Source organism: Arachis ipaensis, chromosome B10 (genome assembly GCF_000816755.2).
Source record: "Arachis ipaensis cultivar K30076 chromosome B10, Araip1.1, whole genome shotgun sequence".
Taxonomy (NCBI): Eukaryota; Viridiplantae; Streptophyta; class Magnoliopsida; order Fabales; family Fabaceae; genus Arachis; species Arachis ipaensis.
This window is the reverse complement of record NC_029794.2, coordinates 127,810,135-127,834,228: the sequence shown is the minus strand read 5'-3', so window position 1 is coordinate 127,834,228 and position 24,094 is coordinate 127,810,135. Positions and strand designations below refer to the sequence as shown.

The 24,094-nt window shown below is 35.8% G+C and overlaps 2 protein-coding genes across 3 annotated transcripts; both read right to left on the bottom strand.

Moving 5' to 3' along the window:
- Positions 9,682 to 15,060, bottom strand: LOC107624005. 2 transcript variants are annotated; one of them, XM_021112968.1, is made up of 12 exons: positions 12,731 to 15,060; positions 12,512 to 12,605; positions 12,089 to 12,356; positions 11,902 to 11,995; positions 11,659 to 11,786; positions 11,486 to 11,570; positions 11,262 to 11,394; positions 11,033 to 11,190; positions 10,777 to 10,944; positions 10,511 to 10,691; positions 10,369 to 10,434; positions 9,682 to 10,286 (listed from the first exon to the last, which is right to left on the bottom strand). In XM_021112968.1, the coding sequence occupies exons 2-10, from the start codon at positions 12,521 to 12,523 to the stop codon at positions 10,664 to 10,666; spliced, it is 1,074 nt and encodes a 357-aa protein (XP_020968627.1). In that variant the 5' UTR covers positions 12,524 to 12,605; positions 12,731 to 15,060; the 3' UTR covers positions 9,682 to 10,286; positions 10,369 to 10,434; positions 10,511 to 10,663. The 2 variants fall into 2 exon arrangements, with proteins under 2 accessions (XP_020968627.1, XP_016181919.1); XM_016326433.2 differs by having other exon boundaries at positions 10,821 to 10,944; positions 12,731 to 15,047.
- On the bottom strand, positions 15,292 to 16,805 carry LOC110267430. The gene is made up of 2 exons (XM_021112969.1): positions 16,026 to 16,805; positions 15,292 to 15,921 (listed from the first exon to the last, which is right to left on the bottom strand). The coding sequence occupies exons 1-2, from the start codon at positions 16,653 to 16,655 to the stop codon at positions 15,673 to 15,675; spliced, it is 879 nt and encodes a 292-aa protein (XP_020968628.1). The 5' UTR covers positions 16,656 to 16,805; the 3' UTR covers positions 15,292 to 15,672.

Here is a 24,094-nt window from a genome sequence, read left to right as displayed (position 1 = left end):
ATTTAATGATAAAAAATCAAATTCTTGCTAAAGGATATTTTTATAAAAAATAATTTATTTTTCTTGAAAAATGGATAAAGTTAATATTAATTAACACAAAAAATTTAAAACAGATTAAAGAGGAAGTTTTTTGAAAGATATAAAGGAGGAAAATATACATTTTATAAATAGATGGGAAGGGAGTATCATTTATATATCTTGCAGGGGAGAGGAATGGTATTTTCTCTAATAAGTATCCAGTTAGGCAATGCTCTGGCATCTATGTATATGTTAAAAAACAATGAATTTAGAATTGTACACTTTTTTAATTTTGATATGGAGTAAGTAATGGTGTATGGCATAGTTATGGGGATATAGGGTGTTTCACCAGGCTGTGATGATTGCGTCAAGCAAATCGGACGGTCCGATGGGACGGAGAGTAATCGGACGGTTCGGTTACAGTAATCGGAGCGTCCGATTTGTGTATCCTGAAATTTTTAAATTTTTTAAACACAAATCGGAAAGTCTGATTTGTGTACTCTGAATTTTTTCAACTTTTTAAACACAAATCGGAGGGTCCGATTTGTGTACTCCCACAATTTTAAAAAACACCCAAAAAATTACAATGTTAAAGTATATCACTCATTTTACTTCCATATCAAAATTTTTTTAGCCAGAATCAGTTTTTGAAAAACAAACCTTGACCGTGAGCGACGACTTTGTTCCTATCATTGTGCGGAAGGGGCCTGTTCAGTGAAAAATATAGTACATGTGAGGTGTTATGTTCATGGCTTCCAAGTTGATTAGTTGAACTTGGGCTTTAGGTGATGGAACCGCATGACTGGGAATCGGGTAAAATCTTTCCATTATTAATTTTAAAAATTACAAACCATTAATGGACAATGAATATGTCATTAGAACTAAATCTAATGCACCAAAGTTGCTCACCGTCGCATTTGGTTATTAACCAAATTATCCTGTGAAGTGGAAGGGGTACAGTTCATTGCAGACGTGTGTCGAAAGTCTTGCATGCATTGAATGATGAAGGAGCATGGATCGATAATTCTAATTCTTCCATTGCTGGATTCATGTGCATATTGGTTTCTCTGGTAAACTGAAAAGCACCATTTTAATATAAGAATTCTAATGAATGTATAGACCAAGTTCGGTTGTAGAAGGAATCGAAACTGTAAGCGGATGGAGTGATACCATTTGAGATGTTTGCCAGAGGACTGCGCAAACAATCTGGTTGGGCCACAGACTTATTTTTCTTGCGAGCAACATCTTTGAGACCGATCACATGCAACTCAAAAGGATTTAACGAATAACTTTGTATGGTTGGATCCGTTGGGCTCACTAATGGTTGCGTTGAAGATGAACCCCTGAACACCATATTTGAGTGCCTCTTAAGAGGAAGAATTGATGCCGCACTTGAGGCTATGACGGGTAATGAATATGTTAGAAGAAGTATATGAAGGAGCAGGACAATGTATATATGTATTTTTTTTTTTGGACAGGGGGCAATGTATATATTTAAACCATGAATGGGCTAATAAGGATAGCGAGCAATAAACTAACCAGTCGTGGCATGGATTTGGGGTAATGATTGTTGTCTCCTTCCTCTTTTCTCATGCAGTATCATTTTCCTCCTTAATCTGGCTAATTTGGGTCTCAGTATATAATCATTATAATCCATGATAGAAAAAATAAACTAAAACTTATGACAGCTAATATCTGATGATTGTGTATTTATATTGTAAATGGAGATGAAATTTTCAGGAGGGAGATTATGAATTGTACAAATTTTTCCTTATATTTTTGGATGTAACATTTACTATTTACTTATGGATTATCGGCCAACTTGACATGTGTGTGTGCGTGTTTGAAGCTTGTTTAGTGATCTAAATCCAAATCTGATAACTTTCCACGGTCATATAATTTAATAATTAAGATTAAATTAAGACTAAATATTAAACAAAAGACATGATGATAAATTGAAGTGAACTTGGTGAGAGGTGCTGGTCTGTCTAAGTTAATTAACGCTTAACACATGAGATGCCATCTCTGAAGATTTATTGGCATCCCCTGATTTGTAACTTCTTCCTCTCTTGTTTGACATAAAGTTATCTTTTTAATATAGCTCTCTATATATTATTAGTAATTTTTAATAATTTTCAAAAAATTGAAAGCACGGTCTTCCAATGAAACCAAATATATAATTTATGATCAAGAAAGGAGGATAATCTTACAAAGAGAATCAATGGATCCTTTCATACTTAGAATTCACAAAGTCTATATTTTAATTAAAATTAATAAGATAATAAGATTAGTAAGATTAATAAGATAATAAGATTAATAAGATTAATAAGATAAGATTAATAAGATACATAGCGTGTTGAGTTGATAGCTACATCACATAGTCCAAGCACTGGTGCAGGAAAAGTAACTTGATGAACCATTTTTCTTGTCCTCATGTATCCTAATTGTTCATAATATGCCAATGGAACAACATGAGAAAATCTATGCATAATGGTTCACAGAGTTACTCAACAAAAACGTTACACGCTAGCCCATATACCACCAAAACATGGAATAACTAATACATACTAATGTGGTAGTGAGTCCATCAAACATGCAAGACTTCTACATACATGAAATACTCATTAAAGGGTGATGCTATGAATCTCAACATACTGCCAGACCTTAGAAAGTGTTTCCTCACAAAAGCTCTCCATCCTCTATCCATTATGACCTCAACGAACCCATAGGCAATATTCCAGTTGAGACGCATGTGGTACTGCAATCCGCTAGATAGGATAACATGAACATCATTGAATCTAGACGGAAAGGCATGGATGGCAAAATTAGTAGGAATAGTCTGCATCACAAAGTAGCAAAAGTTATGCTCATAGAAAGTAATAAATTTATAAGGTATCAATTGCTGCACTGTATATATTGCATCGATGTTAACATAAGTTACCATGTAGGAGCATCGGACCTCTTGATTAGTAAGGATGGACATGAATGAGTAATAAGGTGCATTATCTGACCATTTGCTTAGGAAGAATGGAATGATGCACGGATTGTTGAATCCAGCAAAGGAAAAAACATGCGGAGTACCATTGAGAAGCTGACTGGTAGGATATGTTGGTGGGAATTTGTACAATGGTACCATAGGTTGCTCCTTGGTAATCTCGACATCCTGGTGGTTCATTTTCACAATAAATTGTTCCTGTATAGTGGTGTCTTCCTCGTCAGTGTCAGGCACAACGTTGATGTCTATGTCTAGAGGCTTCGAAACAGGATGAGAATTCTCGAACTCTAAAATGGCAGGAGCAGGTGGCGGTTTAATGGTAAGGTTGTTGATGGCAGTCTTTGCATCCATGCTTCTTGCATGCTCACGGTAAGGATAATTAGTCTTCATCTGGCCTTGACCCGATTGACCTCGTTTCCTCTTCTTGTTAACCTTGTACGATGCATAGTGGAAACTCTCTATCTGGTCAAAAAAGGGGTCATTTGGCATAACTTGTTTCCCTTTATCCGAGCTATTAGATACAAAACGATCCTTGACATAATGGAAGACGATTGGGATGCTTACCATCTTATCATCCTTCACCTTTAGTACATAGAAGATATCATTGAAAAGGTAACACAGCTTTATCGAACCCCCGTTTGTGAGGCGATAAAGTTGCACCAACTTATCAAACCCTTCAACAATATAACCAATGTTGTGGCCCCTAAGAATTTTCAAGGAAATCAGGTTTCGATTGGTGTCCACAACTTTCATCTTGTTATCCAAGGAGTGGCTGTATTTTCTAAAGAACAGTGTAGGAATAGCATGCATCCTCTACGCATAATGAAAATGGATTAATACAAAATAGTCACATGCATGGAAGTATGTCTAGTGTTACTTTCAGCAAGAATCCATTAACTATTAATTAATCGTGATATAAAAAGAAAAGGTCATGATATCATACCGCCATTGGATCGATAGTGAGATAAAATACACGACATTGTTGATCAATGTCAGATGCCTTTGTACTACTTTCCATTTTAGGATCAACAAAGACGCCAGTTGATTAATGGGGTAGCGTTAATGCAGTGATTGAAGTATTTGCCAAAAAGGTCCTCCATGGGAATTAAGTCGCTGAGTGGATGGAGTGGACAACAACTTCCAACATACAACAGAGGATCTCCATTAATGAATGGAAAGACCCCACTTTTACAAAGGGTATATGAGGGCATGTGAAGAATGAGAAAGAAGATGTGCCTGTGCGTTTCACACTAACTATGTTTTTTATTCATTGTCGTACTCATTTATAGATCAGGCATGTTATTTAGAATTGATAAGTTGAAGAAAGACTCTAGTAATTAACTTTTGATAAAGCCCAATCTATACACATGGAATTTTAATTTAATAAAATCTTTTTTGACGGTGATGAGTCAGTCATAGACCTCATCATTAACGGTGTAGCTTGTTGATCAGTACATCACAACCCAATGTGTAAAGTCTGGAAAACTCTATAAAAGCAGTGTTGGAATGTGTGTAGACGTGATCATGGTGTAAATGGTGGTAATTAAGCAACAATATAATATTAGTTCAACTTTTGAATAGCGTGTGCAGATAATGTTATTAAGATATATATGATACACCATGTATTAATGAGGCGACGACAAAATGGATCAAAGCAGGTGAAGACTGTAGTCAGAGAGTACTTCTGAACACAGGGTGATAACTTGCTACAAATATTGATGCGGTGGCCTGCAATATTCAATAATAGGTTGTGTAAGATTCAACATGCATATACTCAAATATCCATGTTTGATTTAGCGCCATAGTAAAGAAAATTGATGAGTAGATTTCATTCCTTCACAACACTATCAGACCTAATAAATTCCACATATTTTGAAGAAACTAATTAATTATCTCATTGTTTGCATTAGTGTTGGTACCCCACCGCACAAAACAACTGAAATAATTCTGACTCCCAAAAGAGTACTGATGAGTTTGGAAAACTCTTATTTAATTTTGATGATGAACAAACATTATTAAAATATTTAATTACAAAATTATTAATTTGATCTTTACTCATATTTACTAAATTAATAATTTTATTGTGCAGATTTTATGTTGGGCCGAAAAAATGAGTTTCTGGTTTAAGCCCAATTAGTTTGAAGGAATCAAAATTTTATTGGGTCAGATTAAGCTTTATTGCTACCAAGCCCAACTTGAATTTTGATGAATGTTTCCATGCATGATCCGAATCCAATATTCATCAGGAAAGCAAATGTTATCATTTGGGCCAGATTAAATCTTAATGCTACCAAGCCCAACATTATTTTGATGAATGGTTCCAAGCCTGGTCCGAAACTAAGGAAGCAAATAGGCTTCATGCTTTCCAACGGATTCCATTGCTTGCTAAGAATAGATTTCAAAACTTAATAAGCTAGCCTTGGAAACATGAGAGAGAACTTGACTTTGATTTGATAGGGAATCATTATGATTAATGCTATACGCTACTCAAAGCAAGGGAAGTAAAAGCAATCTATCAATATGTTTTAATTTCATTTAATTGCTTTTACTTTAACTTCACATTCTCTCTCATCTCTTTCTTCTTCTTCCATCGGTCCTTGTCCAGGAAGCTATGGATGCTATGCTCATCAACCAAGAAAAGGAAGAAGTTGCATGCATCAAGACCATCAAGCTAATGATGGCAAGAAAACATATTAAAATAAAAATGAGCTGTGACTGAGATATTCACCATATTTGGTTAGATTTGGTGAGGTATCTTGAGCCTTTCATGCTCAAAAATGGACGTTGAAGATTCGGCCAGCATGGAGGAGATTCTTGAAGCATGGCTTGTCTTTGATTCTGTTTAACCACCACAGGGAGTAGCTAGAGTGGCGAAGTGATGGTTAAGGCAGAGATTGAAGCAGATGAAGTCATTATCATCATGAAGCATCAAGGGCCAGAAATCCATCTTGGAGAGCAAGCCAAGGATGGAGAGCTCGGATTGATGAAGGGTGATGATCAAGAAAGAACCAGAGGTAATTGCATGTTGGGTTTTACATGGTTATCTCTTTTCTCTCTATGTGGCCGAACCGATTTTGTTTGTTAAAGGAGGAAGAAGTTGGTTTGGGTGTTGGCTTCAATAAGTGGAGGCTTCCCTCTTCTATATGAAGAGAGAACAGCCACTATTTGGAGCAAGGAGAAAATTAGAGAGTGCAAGACACAGAGTTCTCAGAGCTACCTGAGCTAACAGTTTTCTCTTCTCCTTCAATGTATTCTGTTTTGTATTTTTCTGTTTAATTTTGTCATGTCTTGAGTCTCATGGAAAAAGGCAAACAGTGAGGTTTGTATGAAAAAGCCATAGAGCGGAAAAAGGCAGAGAGTGCAAAATTAAAAGAAAAAGCCATAGATGTCTTAGAGTTCCTTTGTTCATCTATGTTGTGTTTCATGATTCTGTGGGAATCTCCTTGTAAGTTGGGTTAGCACTTTACAGTTTGTAATCAGGATGATTATAGTGAAATTCCATCATGGCTGTGATGGAGACTGGATGTAGGCTGCACTGCACTTAGCAGCTGAACCAGGATATATCTGGGTGTAATCTTTCCTCTCTTCTACTCTATTTCTGTTTTCTACTACACAGGAGCAAAAACTAAAATGTCTCGTGCCAAGTAACGAGCCAAAACAAAAAAATCTTGTGGCAAGTGACGAGACAAAACAAAAAGTCTCGTGTCTAGAGACGAGCAAAAACAGAAAAGTCTCCTCTGAGTTCAGCAAGTGTTAGCAACGAAAAAGGGGGCTAAGATTCAACCCCCCTTCTCTTAGCCACTAAAACCATCAAGTACTAAAATGAAAGTTGAATGATAAAAGGAGTGTGACTTATTTACAGATGGAGCATATAACTAATAAAAATCCATGGATGAGAGTGATTTTTTGGATATACTTCCATGGTTTGCGTGAAAATGAAGGATGAATGGATTCACGCTGCACACGTACAAATGAGCACTTTTTATGCAGATCACATAGAAGGACAAAATAGAAGAGAGGGGTAGTGTTGTTTATGTGTTATCCATTGCTAGGATTTAGAAAGGATCTGATGCATTTGTGTTTGACATTTTTTTTCATACTGAAGAATGGGAGGTGCAAAAATGGAGTGGCCTGGTAAGTAAGCCATTTTGCCGCGCCAATTTGATGGAGGTAGTACAATGTTGTGTATTGTTATACATACATACCTGTAATGATGCAGCTTAAGCATGATCATTGAACACTTTCCTTGAAGATCCGGCACTAATATAAATGTGAGTAAAAAATATGTTTGTCGAGCATCCAGTTGAGTTGGGTCTTGTAATAGTATTTGACTATTTTAATGTTAAAAAATACAACTAATTAAGTGGAATAAAGACTCTATACTTGAGAATTTTTTTTTAAAACAACTAACATTAGGAAATTAAAGTTTTCAGGTTTTACATAGGGAAATATTAATGCTGACTACTTGGTTACATAATTTAAAAGAAAAATAAATTAGTCTTGTGGAAAGAAAGATAACAAAGAACATCAACAAAGAGCATTTATCAGTTGCTGAGCGTCTACCATGTCCGAGCTCCTTCAGATCTTGAGAATTTTGACATGCAGGGTGGTCTCATCAGATGGTAAAACAGAGAACTCCAGAACGGTGCCGGCTCTAAACCCATTGTACTTAGCAAATGTCTTCCATCCACGCGTCAGATATAACTGCACCTTCCTTTTCTTGCTCCATCTCAACCCCATTCGGTAGCAAGAGCCATTGTCTAGTATCACGTTAACATGGTTATGCCTGCTGGGGAATGCACTCTCGGAAAATCTAAGCGGTATTACCTTCCGATTGAATGTAACAAACAAAGAAATAAATAAAATAATGTCAATTAATCTGTGATGGAATACATGATTGTGTAAAGTTAAAATATGACCATAGAGTTACCACTGCACTGCTTTGGACTTGGGTGGATGTGAGAAGTTTCAGGCAAGTCAACGGCTGGGCTCCTTGAATGGCTGTACCAGGGTCTGAGCTGATTAACGGAGACATGATATTGTTGCCTGCATTTTTTTTTTTCGGTTTGAGTGGTTGGATAGCTCGCAGAAGAAACATGATTGTTAAGAGTTTTGCAATTGAGCAACGCCTGATTAGGAAGTTGATGTTGATTCTCCATAAAAGCATTTCCTTGGTTAGACATACCATTTGAATCGATAATGCAAGGGTAGTTTGGGTCAGACAGAACATAAGATTCTTTCAAAGATGGAGCACTCATAAAGCCATAATCTCTTTGAAAATTGACACTTATAACATCTTGCATATAAACAGTTTGCACCTCAGGTGTGTAGCAAGTTGACACACTCGAAGAGAACACCGCAAGTGGATAATGAAGAGTTTCTTGGCTAACGGTGCATTGCAAGTTATGTTGGGAAATGACTATATCATCACGGTTTGAATTAACAAAAGAGGAGGGAGGAGGACCAGTGGTTCGTTGTTGGCTATTATTAAGAGGACCCTACGATTTGACTGCGGTGAGTGAAATGCTTGGGGGACATGAGAACTCTTTAGTGGTCATGCAGCTATCCTTAACTTTCATCACAACAAATATATCCTTCCCAACATACAATAACTTCATCCAACCACCATGAGTAAGCCCGTAACACGCCACCAAATTATGAAATCCATTGATAATATACCCAGTAGAGAAACCTCTGCCCAATGATAGCTCGATTTGATTGTTGTTGGTGTCTATAACAATCATTCTATCACGAAGGAGATGGTTATATTTCCTGTAAAACAGGGACGGTAACTCATGGGTAACCTGCAAATACATAATATAATAATAATGAGTGTCCCAGTAATTAAGAAACCAAAGCAAAGCACAACATACGGAATTTGGGAAGGATAACTATGTTTGGGGTCTGAATGAAACAACTTACGGCAACAGGGTCTACATGAAGATAGAATATGCGATCATCGTCAAAATCCGACGGAATGAGCCTGTCTCTCCCCATGTTTGGATGTCTTGAATGGATAGAAATGTGTAAAAATATTGGTATGGTTCAGAAGTATGTTATTCAACTGTTAAACAAATTGAAGGAAACAATGCCAGGGCTAAAATAGACCCAAGGGAAGTGATAAACACAGGTGAATGAAAATGAACATTTCCATTGAAAACAGGAATATCAGTATATGTAAAGAGTATAGGGCGGTGGCGTGAAACGGTGAGAACAAATGTACTTGTAGTGGGGTTTATAGAAAGGGGAAACACTGGTAAAAATGACACCTATGCATGAGGGGGTAAAGAAGGAAAGCTTTGGCTATAAAGGTACAAAAAAAATTTAAATATGTAGAGTATTAAAAAATTGTGCCGAGTAAAACTCATTCAGGTTGGATGGTGTTTTGCTGTATCAAAATTTAAATACTAATATCTTAATATCAAAAAAAGAGAAAAAGTACACACGAGTGTGCCCTTCAAGCAGGTTGCGCAATAATAAGTTCTAGTTCTGTTGTGGGTGCTTTTATTCATGAGGATTCATCCTGTAATTTATGCACCTCATTGAATGGTGGAACTAATTGGGATCTTAAAGAGATGATAGTCTCAGGAAAAAAACATGCTTTGCGAATACATCATAAATTAAAAATTCCAACGTAAATATCTTATGGCTTTGAAACCACCAAAAGATGCATAAGGGTACTATACATGCATTAGAATTGTCTCATTCTTTTTCCCAACACATGAAAATCAACATATAGTAATTTGAGTGATATTTAGAAGGGGTGACCACATTAAATACTAAGATAGCATTAAAAGCAACATCACAGTAAGCAGGTGCATATCATGGATACTGCTCCTTCCGCACATACAGGGTAGTAAGCATTAAACAAACACAACAACATGCATGGTTTAACTGTATATAACCATGCGTTATTTGGAAAACATAGGTAAAGGGGAACCTATAAAATTCCCTAAGTTCAGGACAGCACACAAGACCTTAACCGAAAGCAGCATTAACAGTACGAAACATAGTGTGATCTTATAGGTGGATCATTAATCTATGCGTAATTTCTCTTGCAGGCTTTGGCGCACTAATCCTGATGGGGTTTATCAACACCAGCAACCTGGCCATCCTTCAATTTCCTACACTTTGTGGATGATCCTTCGGCAGAATTCGGACAGAGATCAATAAGTTGTTTAGTCCATCCGCCACTAACAATGTTTCTCTTTGGAGTTGAGTAACCCTCATTAGTGTCGCCGACCAAAATCTCAACAGAGGGTGAACATGTGTCCTGAAATTTGAAGGTATTTATAAAAATAGATTTTCGTTGGATTTAGTAAAAAAATATGTGATCTGTTGAGAATGACGGTAACCTTAGGCGTCTCTGCAGACCCAGATTGCATGCTGAGCAGTTGTGAGTGCTCTAATGCCAGATTTTGCTGAATCATGGAGATTGCATTAGTTCAATTGAAAACAAACTTCATTGAAATGAAATAATTCAATGCAATTAGACACCTGATATATATCATGCTTCTGAATAAATTTTGATATGACAGACATGTCTCCACAAAGCTTCATGACAATTATCTTGCACGGTTGGAATGAGTTAAGATCCTCCATCTTCACGGAGACTTTGAAGATAATTTTTCCCCCTAAAAGAATTAAGCTCTATCGGGTATTCCTCATTGGTGCCACCCTAGAGTTAGGATGAAAAATTAGATATGATGTGCTGAATAATGAAGTTCATATTAACACAAAACGATAGCAACGTATCATCTTACGTGCATCTAGAGTATCTATAGTATATGCATATAGTATACAATACCCTGGTCAGTTGTGCAAGTCTGAGATCAAAAGCTGAGATCCCAAGAAATTTGGAAGCTTCTTTGTCATACAGCAGAAATGCAGCCGAATCAGTGTCATCAACAACCTTAATATTAATGCTATACCTGTTTAAGAAAATACGTTAGCAAGGATGAATGTAACTTTAGGCATGCTTGTTCAGTAAAATTTTTATCAAAAGGTTTTGATGCATACCGTGGAGTGTGAATGGTGGGATACGTGTCGCATTTAGCGCAGTGGTATGAGTTCTCAGCCTCCTTCAGAGAATGGAAACAATGTTTGCAACTTTTGTACCACCAACCGTTCTTAGGATCGATTGCAACAACAGTTCCAATTGTAACAAAGCTCCCATTCTTAAAAGTAATAACTCATAAGTTCTAGGAATTTGCAGAAATAAAAACAATTATGTTATTTAATGACTAACCTCAATGCATTCCTTGAGCTCAGAAATGGATTTATATATTGACTTGTCAATGAGATCTTCCTCAATGGAGTATACAGGTTCAGTCGTTATTTGGGAGAGTTGATTTAGAGGTGGAACACCGGACATGATGACACTGGTAGTATTTTAGATATACATACACGTCATTCGTTTGACGAAGCTGATGAAACAGTTATTGAACAAAATAACAGGATGAAATGTAGTACCTTTTACGAAAATCCTTTACCGCCTGAAAGTCCGCATTGATGTAAAGATTTGAATTATAGGTGATGTTTGATATCCCCATTGTACCTGCCACAAACATGGCATTCCCTCAATTCAGTACATGAGCAAGGAGATGTCGATGACTTACAATTCCAAGAACACATGGGTGACAAACCTTTAAATAGATTGAACTTAGCGAATTGTACAATTAGGATATACTCAGACGTCAGCTGCTCTTGAATATGTTTGACCAACTTACTTGCGAACTCCTCCCAAAGTGTACAGCGAATTTTTCCTTTTCCCCTGGTTTAGATACTGTAAGTCATATACCTTTAAAAAAACTTCCTAATAACATGAGGCTAGCCTATGACAAAAATTGGAATAAATATTAGATGGGATCAGCTTTAGCCCTAACTACATGTCGTCAAGCTCCAGAACGATGTAGTTGCTCTTCTTTCCATTTTTAGTAAATTCAATTATGTCACCCTTGGCTGTCAGAAGACCAATGACATCTGAAAAGTAAAGGTGATTACATTTTCCCATCAGATTATTTGACATCATTAACAATGCTATATAAATAGAATATCTTAGCAATTACATGTTACCTATAAGATGCGACTGAGCGTTGGTGTGGTTGAGTATGACTTCGTTGGGAACAAATCGGAAGACATTCTCAGAAAAGGATGGATCATCAACCAGTCGAAGTTGAGTATCCCTCTTAAAGTAAATCCTGCTAGCATGATTAGTGGCCTTGTATTTTTTATCATTAATGGCAACTGAAAAGTTGCAGATGGTATATATTTTTCCCTCCACCAACTCATCCTCAAACAGCCTCCGCTGTGGATTCCTAATGGAACATTGGATGCGATCTCCCTGTATGCAAATCATGGCAGTACATGATGCATATGAACGTACAATTCACGTGGTAATTCATTAAGTCAGCTGATTTTTTCATAGCCCTGGTTTGCTAATAAAACCAACACATAAATAAATAAAACTAAAAAGCAACATTGTGTTAGATAGCTCACCAGCTGGTCCATTGCCACAAACTCCAAAGTTAGTCTTACGTATTTCTGCTGGGCAGGGGACAGTGACCATATTTTCAATACCCTCAGCTTGATCCTATAGATCAAATTGTCATTAGATGCATCCACATCCTTCAGGTAGTTGTAGGTGCTTGCCATTTCAAAATGGTTTTAGTTGCAACAAATTCTAGTTTAGGTGTCAAGCAAAAGATGTTGGACTACCTGGTCTTGGTGATGTATTTATAACCACTTGTGGCGCTTGTAGATGAAGATGGTGAATGAGGTTGTTGTCATGAGGTCGAAACAAAATTGGAAACTCTAAGTGCCCAAAAAGTGTTTGCTGCACTTCAGAGAGCTGTTCTAAATGTACACACGTAGTAGCATGATGTGATAATTTCATAACTTAAGTATTGGTTATTGATTAACATGAGTTAATAATGTTAATTAGTATGACTCATACGACCTGGTGATATCAAGCATAACATTTTCAATAAGAGAAAAAGTGAACGCGATATACAAAATATATGAGCAATAAGTAAATTAAAATTAATTTAAATGAGATAACAACAAAAGGAATGCATTTCTTGTAATAATTACCCAGTATTATTGATGATTAAATAAATTAAAAATAAAGATTAAATATATATAACATAAATTTATATATATAACTCAATCAAGTATTAAATAAATAAATAAATAAATACATAAATAAATAAGGGTGTATACTTGTACATTAGAACACAGCATAAGATTGGTTCATGATAATGGCATGTGCACACGCACAGGGCATGCATGGTTACACATGTCTAGGTATGTCTTGTTATATTCATATGCTTCTATTGCCGAAAAGGTTACTCCTATCTTTACTTTTAATAATAGGCGATACCATAACATACAATTAGATGTTCTTAGGAGGCATCACGTGACTCATAATAATTCATCACTCAAAACAAAAAGGAGAGATAGTAGTATAAAAAATATGGGCACAGCCTAATAAGAAATAAACAGAACACAAAGCAAAATAAACAACTGATAAAGTATATGTATATATATATATATAAGAATATAAGATTTGACTATGGGACACCAATTAACATAAGTTAATTTTGAATGACATCTTGAGGCGAACGGAGCATTAAGGGCTACCCTTATGTATCTATCTATCTATAGTCATATCTACATGCATGTATTTCCAAAAAAGTTGGGCATATCTTGACTTTTGAAAGAATGAGAATATATGAACAGGGTAACTTCTGTCCAGAACCTTGAATCATGATTTGTGTTGTGCACGGGGCAATCACTAATGACCGTAACTAAACAACCACCTATGGATGTAACTAAGTATAACATTGGAGTTGTTGTCTTTGAGAGGTAGCATCACTGAATTGCTTAAAAATGCATATTCGATTCAGAGGTTAATTGCATTTCAATCGGGATTTAACTGACTCAATCAAATATAAAATAAGTTTTTCAAAAATTGACTGTATAATTTAGATAAACTCAAATCCGGCCAATTAATTCTCATTAGATTTATCCTGAAGAAAATTAAAACAGTGGTTATGTTTTAGTCTCTACTAAGTCACATGTTGCTGCTTGAATAAATCAAATTGAATTTATGCTAAAACTGCCCACATTTCATTTCTTATTAATTTCCAAAAAGATTTTTCCACATTAAAAGATTGCTTCTGCAGGGAAAGGAAGAATTAGGTCCAGTTGTTAAAAATTTAGCACACATAGAAGAACAAAATAATGTAATCGAGTTAAAATAAAAATGAAACTTTCGTCATTTGATTTGGGAGCAACAAAGGTGATGTGTTGATGGTACCCCTAAGTTTGTTCCACTTTTTTGTTCGACTAAATGATGGAGAAAAAAAAACACAATTACCCCAGTTTTAGCAGAAGAAAGACCCAGAATGCGAGCAATTGAGTATTAAAATGACAATCAGAATAATCAGCATCCAGATTCAACAACTTAAAATCAGAATCAGAGGACCATCAACAATTTAGGTTGAGAGAAAACATGAACCAGCAACTCACAAATCAGGATAAATAAAAAAAATAAAAAATCATGAATAAAATGATGAAGCCATTTTTACTGACAGTGAGGGACAAAGTAAGGCACCGGCGAGGTGAATACTCCACAACATAATTGAGAGAAATGTAGAGAAAGGAGCGTGTTGGGGTACAAAGCGTTGGAAGACAGTGACGCTGTGCAGAGAGTTCGCGACGGCAAGAAGATGATGACCGACCAAGAGCCCCTCGTGATGGCAAGAGGAGTTCTCCGATCAAGTGGTTCACGACGAGATGAAGAACGTCAATGGGAGAGACCTTTGGTTTGGCACGGTACCCTACAGCTGTGATGTTGCCAACGGCGACGGTATTGTCGACCGAGGAGATTACTACGGCGACGGTGGCGGCTGGTAGTTTCGATCATGACAGGGGCTCGGTAATGAGGTTTTGCGTTAAATCTGATTTGGCGAGTGGGTTAGGGTTAGAGGATGGTGAACCCTTTTTTCGGTAAACAAATTTAAAAAAAGGGAAATTTTTTAAGGAAGACCGGTTGGTTCAACTCGTTTCGCGGTCTATGACGGGCTCGATCAAGAAGTCACAAAGGGTTTCTCACACCCTTTTTGTTTCAACCCACTCAATATAGCGATTGGCAGTTATTTAAACGCTTGAACCGACTGAACCGGTTAGTATAAAAAAAACATGTACTCACGTTAATTGTGAATATTGGTTAAAACATTCACTTTCTTCAAAACCATCAGTTTATGTTAATATTGAATCCCTAAGGAAATACTGGCTGTTTTAGAATGGCTGTTTTAGGAGGTCAAAAAGCCAGGAACACTAAACTTTGAGTAAGTCTTCTTCGAATGAATGTGGGACTTAGAAGAATACTTAATTCTCCATTAGCACATGTGGCTATATACTTAATTGTACATGGTATGCATGAAATATGTTATAAAAAAATGCATGCCAAAGTTGCAATCCATGAAGGTTGGCAACCATTCTTTCAAGCATTAAAAAGCCAACTTCATTAATATTATTTTTGGGATCAGTACAACTAATATCATAACATATAATGCTAACATATAGCACTAACAAAATACGTTAAAAGTCAGATCCATTGCTTAGCCATCAGACATAATTAAGTGATTTGGTCTTCACAGACGTAATATAGAGACAAAGATGGTGGTTTCATCATTAGTGGGCACTAAAAATCTAACAACACTTCCACACTTTAGTCCATGGTCAATGGAAAATCTTCTCCATCCCCTAGTAAGGAAGGCTTCTGATGACTTCAGACTCCACCAGCGAAGCTTCATTACTATAGGTGGGTTGCGGAGTTCCCTAACACGAACAAAATCGAGTCTCGAAGGAAATGCTTGCGACGAAAAAGCAGAAGGAAGAAGCTGCAAAATGAATTTATCAGCTTGTTGAACCCTTCAATGCAACTAAATAGTTTTTAATAACGTTAAACATGGACAACATGGTATATCAATTTGATAAAACTTACCATAGAGTAGTGAGTTGACTGATACTTGGATATCATCCTAACCACAGAATAATACTCTAGTCGTAGAGGAAAGTGCGATGGCAGGACGACGTGGCTATTATGAGGTGGTGGTGGTGTGGGGCTACGGCTATTGGGAGACACTATATTATGATTGGTAACAACATCAGGACTAGTGTTTGAATGGTGAATAGTCTGCTCTAGCGGGGCAGATACGGTACCAGTTGGTGGAAATGTTAGACTGGGCGAGGAAGGAACACCAGAAAAAGATAGTAACTGTGGTATTGGATCACATTGTTCCTGTTGGACATGCTTGTTAGGGGAGAAAATGACTTTACCTGAATAAGGTTCAAGACCGGCATAAACGGTGGGATCAACGCAAGTCAATGTGTCGACAACAGATTGTGGAAGAATATGATGCTCGTTAATTGTGTCAGCCGAATTTGGATTAAAGGGAGTAGAATTATCTTGTTGATGCAGGATTTCAGGAATTGTTACAAATTCAACTGGATCAACGACGGGACTTTCATTACATATGTCATCAGATATGTTGATTACTTCCTCAATAGGAACAGATGGCCTGACCTCAACAGTGAGTTTCAATGGTGGGGAACACAGCTCTTTAGAGCGCATGTAATGGTCCTTGACGTCAACAACCAAGAACTTGTCTTGACCAACATAACAAACACTCAACCAACCTCCTTCTTTTAGGCCATAAAGTGCAGCAAGATTATTATAGCCATAACAACTATACCTGTTCGGTGACACTTGTCGATAACCACATCAACCTCATTACCAGCAAAATCACAAAATGTCATGGAGCTTGGAATGACATCTTTGAATCTCCGAAAGAATGTGTATAGAAGTTCACCCATCCCCTTCAAGACAAAAACAATGATAAGTCAAATGTATAATAGACTATCATGTGACATACTGAAAGATTATCGGACATTGCTAGAAAAAATAGCACATGAATTGGATAAAGTGCTTACCAAATATGAGTTTATCTCCATGTAAAAGTATCGCCCTTGATAGTAAGAATTCAAGCTATCCATTTGACATGAACAACAATATATGGCCTGATGACAAAACAAAGTTGATGTTAAATAATGGTAGGTAGTAACAATTCCAATGAATTTGATCACAACACAAATATGGTGGTCATGGAACTTAAAGATATATGTCGATTGTAATTAAAAAATATAAGACCACGGGCAAGACTTACCTAAGGGAGAGAACTTGAAGAACGACGTTGGGTTAGAAGGAAGCAAATGTTTAGAATGGTGGCCTTTGAAATGGGGGGTTGGAAACAGAGTTGGATGTGAGGGTATATGCACATAGCTGAGCATATCTTATAGCCATCTCTGATCATGGTTACAGTACGGACACACTTTTTATATAATGTAATAGTTATACTTGTTGACCATAAGATAAATATCATCACAATTACATTAAATTAAATAATGCATTTATATAAGTTTCAATAAAATTATATGACCAATATAGTTTTAACAAAGAATGCATTTATATATATAGATATATATTTTCAGAATGAATTAGGTCCAGTTGTTAAAAATTTAGCACACATAGAAGAACAAAATAATGTAATCGAGTTAAAATAAAAATGAAACTTTCGTCATTTGATTTGGGAGCAACAAAGGTGATGTGTTGATGGTACCCCTAAGTTTGTTCCACTTTTTTGTTCGACTAAATGATGGAGAAAAAAAAACACAATTACCCCAGTTTTAGCAGAAGAAAGACCCAGAATGCGAGCAATTGAGTATTAAAATGACAATCAGAATAATCAGCATCCAGATTCAACAACTTAAAATCAGAATCAGAGGACCATCAACAATTTAGGTTGAGAGAAAACATGAACCAGCAACTCACAAATCAGGATAAATAAAAAAAATAAAAAATCATGAATAAAATGATGAAGCCATTTTTACTGACAGTGAGGGACAAAGTAAGGCACCGGCGAGGTGAATACTCCACAACATAATTGAGAGAAATGTAGAGAAAGGAGCGTGTTGGGGTACAAAGCGTTGGAAGACAGTGACGCTGTGCAGAGAGTTCGCGACGGCAAGAAGATGATGACCGACCAAGAGCCCCTCGTGATGGCAAGAGGAGTTCTCCGATCAAGTGGTTCACGGCGAGACGAAGAACGTCAATGGGAGAGACCTTTGGTTTGGCACGGTACCCTACAGTTGTGATATTGCCAGCGGCGACGGTATTGTCGACCGAGGAGATTACTACGGCGACGGTGGCGGCTGGTAGTTTCGATCATGACAGGGGCTCGGTAATGAGGTTTTGCGTTAAATCTGATTTGGCGAGTGGGTTAGGGTTAGAGGATGGTGAACCCTTTTTTCGGTAAACAAATTTAAAAAAAGGGAAATTTTTTAAGGAAGACCGGTTGGTTCAACTCGTTTCGCGGTCTATGACGGGCTCGATCAAGAAGTCACAAAGGGTTTCTCACACCCTTTTTGTTTCAACCCACTCAATATAGCGATTGGCACTTATTTAAATGCTTGAACCGACTGAACCGGTTAGTATAAAAAAACATGTACTCACGTTAATTGTGAATATTGGTTAAAACATTCACTTTCTTCAAAACCATCAGTTTATGTTAATATTGAATCCCTAAGGAAATACTGGCTGTTTTAGAATGGTTGTTTTAGGAGGTCAAAAATCCAGGAACACTAAACTTTGAGTAAGTCTTCTTTGAATGAATGTGGGACTTAGAAGAATACTTAATTCTCCATTAGCACATGTGGCTATATACTTAATTGTACATGGTATGCATGAAATATGTTATAAAAAAATGCATGCCAAAGTTGCAATCCATGAAGGTTGGCAACCATTCTTTCAAGCATTAAAAAGCCAACTTCATTAATATTATTTTTGGGATCAGTACAACTAATATCATAACATATAATGCTAACATATAGCACTAACAAAATACGTTAAAAGTCAGATCCATTGCTTAGCCATCAGACATAATTAAGTGATTTGGTCTTCACAGACGTAATATAGAGACAAAGATGGTGGTTTCATCATTAGTGGGCACTAAAAATCTAACAACACTTCCACACTTTAGTCCATGGTCAATGGAAAATCTTCTCCATCCCCTTGTAAGGAAGGCTTCTGATGACCTCAGACTCCGCCAGCGAAGCTTCATTACTATAGGTGGGTTGCGGAGCTCCCTAACACGAACAAAATCGAGTCTCGAAGGAAATGCTTGCGACGAAAAAGCAGAAGGAAGAAGCTGCAAAATGAATTTATCAGCTTGTTGAACCCTTCAATGCAACTAAATAGTTTTTAATAACGTTAAACATGGACAACATGGTATATCAATTTGATAAAACTTACCATAGAGTAGTGAGTTGACTGATACTTGGATATCATCCTAACCACAGAATAATACTCTAGTCGTAGAGGAAAGTGCGATGGCAGGACGACGTGGCTATTATGAGGTGGTGGTGGTGTGGGGCTACGGCTATTGGGAGACACTATATTATGATTGGTAACAACATCAGGACTAGTGTTTGAATGGTGAATAGTCTGCTCTAGCGGGGCAGATATGGTACCAGTTGGTGGAAATGTTAGACTGGGCGAGGAAGGAACACCAGAAAAAGATAGTAACTGTGGTATTGGATCACATTGTTCCTGTTGGACATGCTTGTTAGGGGAGAAAATGACTTTACCTGAATAAGGTTCAAGACCGGCATAAACGGTGGGATCAACGCAAGTCAATGTGTCGATAACAGATTGTGGAAGAATATGATGCTCGTTAATTGTGTCAGCCGAATTTGGATTAAAGGGAGTAGAATTATCTTGTTGATGCAGGATTTCAGGAATTGTTACAAATTCAACTGGATCAACGACGGGACTTTCATTACATATGTCATCAGATATGTTGATTACTTCCTCAATAGGAACAGATGGCCTGACCTCAACAGTGAGTTTCAATGGTGGGGAACACAGCTCTTTAGAGCGCATGTAATGGTCCTTGACGTCAACAACCAAGAACTTGTCTTGACCAACATAACAAACACTCAACCAACCTCCTTCTTTTAGGCCATAAAGTGCAGCAAGATTATTATAGCCATAACAACTATACCTGTTCGGTGACACTTGTCGATAACCACATCAACCTCATTACCAGCAAAATCACAAAATGTCATGGAGCTTGGAATGACATCTTTGAATCTCCGAAAGAATGTGTATAGAAGTTCACCCATCCCCTTCAAGACAAAAACAATGATAAGTCAAATGTATAATAGACTATCATGTGACATACTGAAAGATTATCGGACATTGCTAGAAAAAATAGCACATGAATTGGATAAAGTGCTTACCAAATATGAGTTTATCTCCATGTAAAAGTATCGCCCTTGATAGTAAGAATTCAAGCTATCCATTTGACATGAACAACAATATATGGCCTGATGACAAAACAAAGTTGATGTTAAATAATGGTAGGTAGTAACAATTCCAATGAATTTGATCACAACACAAATATGGTGGTCATGGAACTTAAAGATATATGTCGATTGTAATTAAAAAATATAAGACCACGGGCAAGACTTACCTAAGGGAGAGAACTTGAAGAACGACGTTGGGTTAGAAGGAAGCAAATGTTTAGAATGGTGGCCTTTGAAATGGGGGGTTGGAAACAGAGTTGGATGTGAGGGTATATGCACATAGCTGAGCATATCTTATAGCCATCTCTGATCATGGTTACAGTACGGACACACTTTTTATATAATGTAATAGTTATACTTGTTGACCATAAGATAAATATCATCACAATTACATTAAATTAAATAATGCATTTATATAAGTTTCAATAAAATTATATGACCAATATAGTTTTAACAAAGAATGCATTTATATATATAGATATATATTTTCAAAATGTGAAAAAAATAATTAAAATAAATACAAAACAATCAATTCATGAGATCGCCATCCAGTGCAATGGTAATCTCTTCTGTGCTATTTATAATAATAATAATTAGATTTTAATCTGATTTTAAATTTGAAAAGACAACAACAACACTACGATGATGATGTCAGAGGGTTTGTTGGTCCCGATACAAACCGACTCATAAAGTAAGTACATTTAATCTGGCTTGAAGACTTAGATAATTAATAACTTACTCAATATATTACATACTGGTGAGAATAATATGCCTTTATGTAGATGTAGATCCTTTATGTATAGATATATATGATATATGGTATATATGATGATTTATGATATGATCATATGATACATGAATACATGATATGATATATGATATGATATACCATGAATCAATTGTTAATAAGTGATATGATAAAACACGCGTTGTTTGAAAGAATAGATAAAACTGATTTACATCAATAGTGTTCGTATGCTCGGGTGTATGGTGGATCGGGACAAACAGGTGCTGGAGCAGGGGTTCGAGAGGGTTGGGATCTAGGCATGAGTTGCGAGACAGGAGGAGGTTGTGTGCTGGGATCTACGAGAAGGCGATGTGGTGGGACCACCTGCAAAAATTCCGACGCTTAAGTCAGTATTCATACAAAAGGCGGCGTTTAGAGTTGGAGTAGGTGACATATCTGTGGAAAGGGGCGGGTCACCTCCTAACTCGGATCGAGCGATCTGTTGGGTCGAATCACGGAATTTTCAACAATCCCAATTCTTAGTATATAAAAAAATTTATAAAATATATAAAAGAACATCCATTTAGTATTGTTAAAAAGAAACATTCTGATACTTAGTAGAAGAAACATCCTAATACCTAGCATAAGCATCATCCACGTAGAGATTTTGGATTCATTCAGAAACATCTCTTGGTTCCCTAGCATTCTTGTTTAAGAATTTATAAAGAAGTTAAAAAAAATTACTTCTCTCATAATATTACTACTTTTTATCATATTTATATAAAATAAGCACTTTTAGAACTAAAATCCAAACAAAAAATAACTTATTTGTAAATTACTTTTAATAGAGCTATTTATTGTTTAAGCTATTTTTTCAAAATGAGTTTAATTAAGTTATTTATCCAAATTGGGCCTATATCATCCCTCATTGCTCTTGCATTTGATGATTAGATCCGTCTCTCAATATTATTTATTTTTTCTTTTTTTTTTCTTGCTATGAATGATTTTTAGTATTTTTTTAATGGAAAAGTATAGGTAGATAATGAAAATATTAAACAATATGAATAATGAATATATAAGATGTTCAATTCACTAGGTGTGTGAATGGTTATCCTAATATTAAAATTTAGGTGGATAATTTAAAAGTTTAGTATGTTTTTACTTTATTGGACCAATTTTATATCCCATTATTCACAAATGCTATTGTCTACCTAGTAAAGTCCATTCTTAAATAACTTTTTGGGTTTTTTATTTAAATAAAATATTTGGACTTCTATATTACCTGATTCCCCTAAATGATTTTTTTGAACGTGAATCCCTAAATCATATAATATATAAATCATTCTAGGGTTGTGTGTTTTAATGAATATATAAATCATTGTACCCTAGGACGATTTATGCATGAATTACATAGGTGAATAAGGCATAAATCGTCATAGCCCACTGTGTGTTACGAGTAACACGGAAATCGTCCTAGCCTAGGATGATTTATGCATTTTAACTTAAAACACTCTACTCTGGCACGATTTACGTGCTTCTTCCTAACCCTCTACCCCCTAACACGATTTACGTACAAATTCCAAACCCACAAGCCCCTAGGACGATTTATGTGAAAACTTTTATGTGTAATTCGAATTCTAACTCATCTAGAGTAAAAAGACATGTGTTTCTTTATATGATATTTTTAAAAATGGTATATATTATTTTATATTTTTTATAAAATTAATATATAATTTTTACTAATAATCAAGTGTTAAATGTTGATTAGAAATTAATTTTTAAATTAAAAAAATTATTGTTAAATACAAATACAAATCGTCCTAGGGACATGTGGGTTTGGGATTTGCACGTAAATCGTGTTAGGGGTAGAAGGTTAGGAAGAAGCACGTAAATCGTGCCAGGGTAGAGTGTTTTAGGTTAAAATGCATAAATCATCCTAGACTAGAACGATTTACGTGTTATTCGTAACACACAGTGAGTTGGGACGATTTATGCCTTATTCACCTATGCAATTCATGCATAAATCGTTCCAGGGTACAATATATTCACTAAAACACACAACCCTAGGACGATTTATATATTATATGGTTTAGGGGATTCACGTTCAAAAAAACTATTTAGGGGAATCAGGTAATATAGGAGCCCAAATATTTTATTTAAATAAAAAATCCTAACTTTTTAGAAAGCTGCAATTTGATTTTGAAAATTGCATCAGTCATTAATACTACTACTTTTTATAAGTTAAAAATTCAAAAAAGTTACTTTTAGGGTCCGTTTGGATAGGTCATAAGTGACTTTTTTTTAACTTTTAACTTATAAAAATGTGTAGTATTAATGTCTGGTACAATTTTCAAAACAAAATTGTAACTTTTTAAAAAGTTATTTTGGTATTTAAGGAGAAGTTAAAAAAATGACTTCTCTCATAATAAAAAGTTTTTATCACTTTTCTCTTAAAATAAGTACTTTTAAAACTAAAAAATTAAATACAAAGTAGTTTATTTAAGTACTTTAAAATAAGTAACTATTTTTAATATAAATATTTATTATTTAAACTATTTCTTCAAAAATAACTTAATTAAATTATTTATATAAACTGAACCTTAATCTTTTCAAACGGTCCCATAATATCGAGAGTGATGAAGAAGAGAGAGAGAGTTAGCAAAAGCAAAGGCAAGGGAGTGAGGGAGTCACGTTGTCGCCCATTGCTGCTGGAGCTGAACATTGGTTGATGTTTTGAGGGAGTCACATTGATGTTGTTGCGGCTGTTGTTTCTATTTTCCACGAAAAGAGGAGTACAGCCATTAGAATATATTTATATATTTTGTGTTTATTTATAATTTTATATATTATTTTATAAAAGTTTAATTATTTCAATTGAGCCATAATTAAACTTCTTTCATAAACTAATAAATAGAATTATT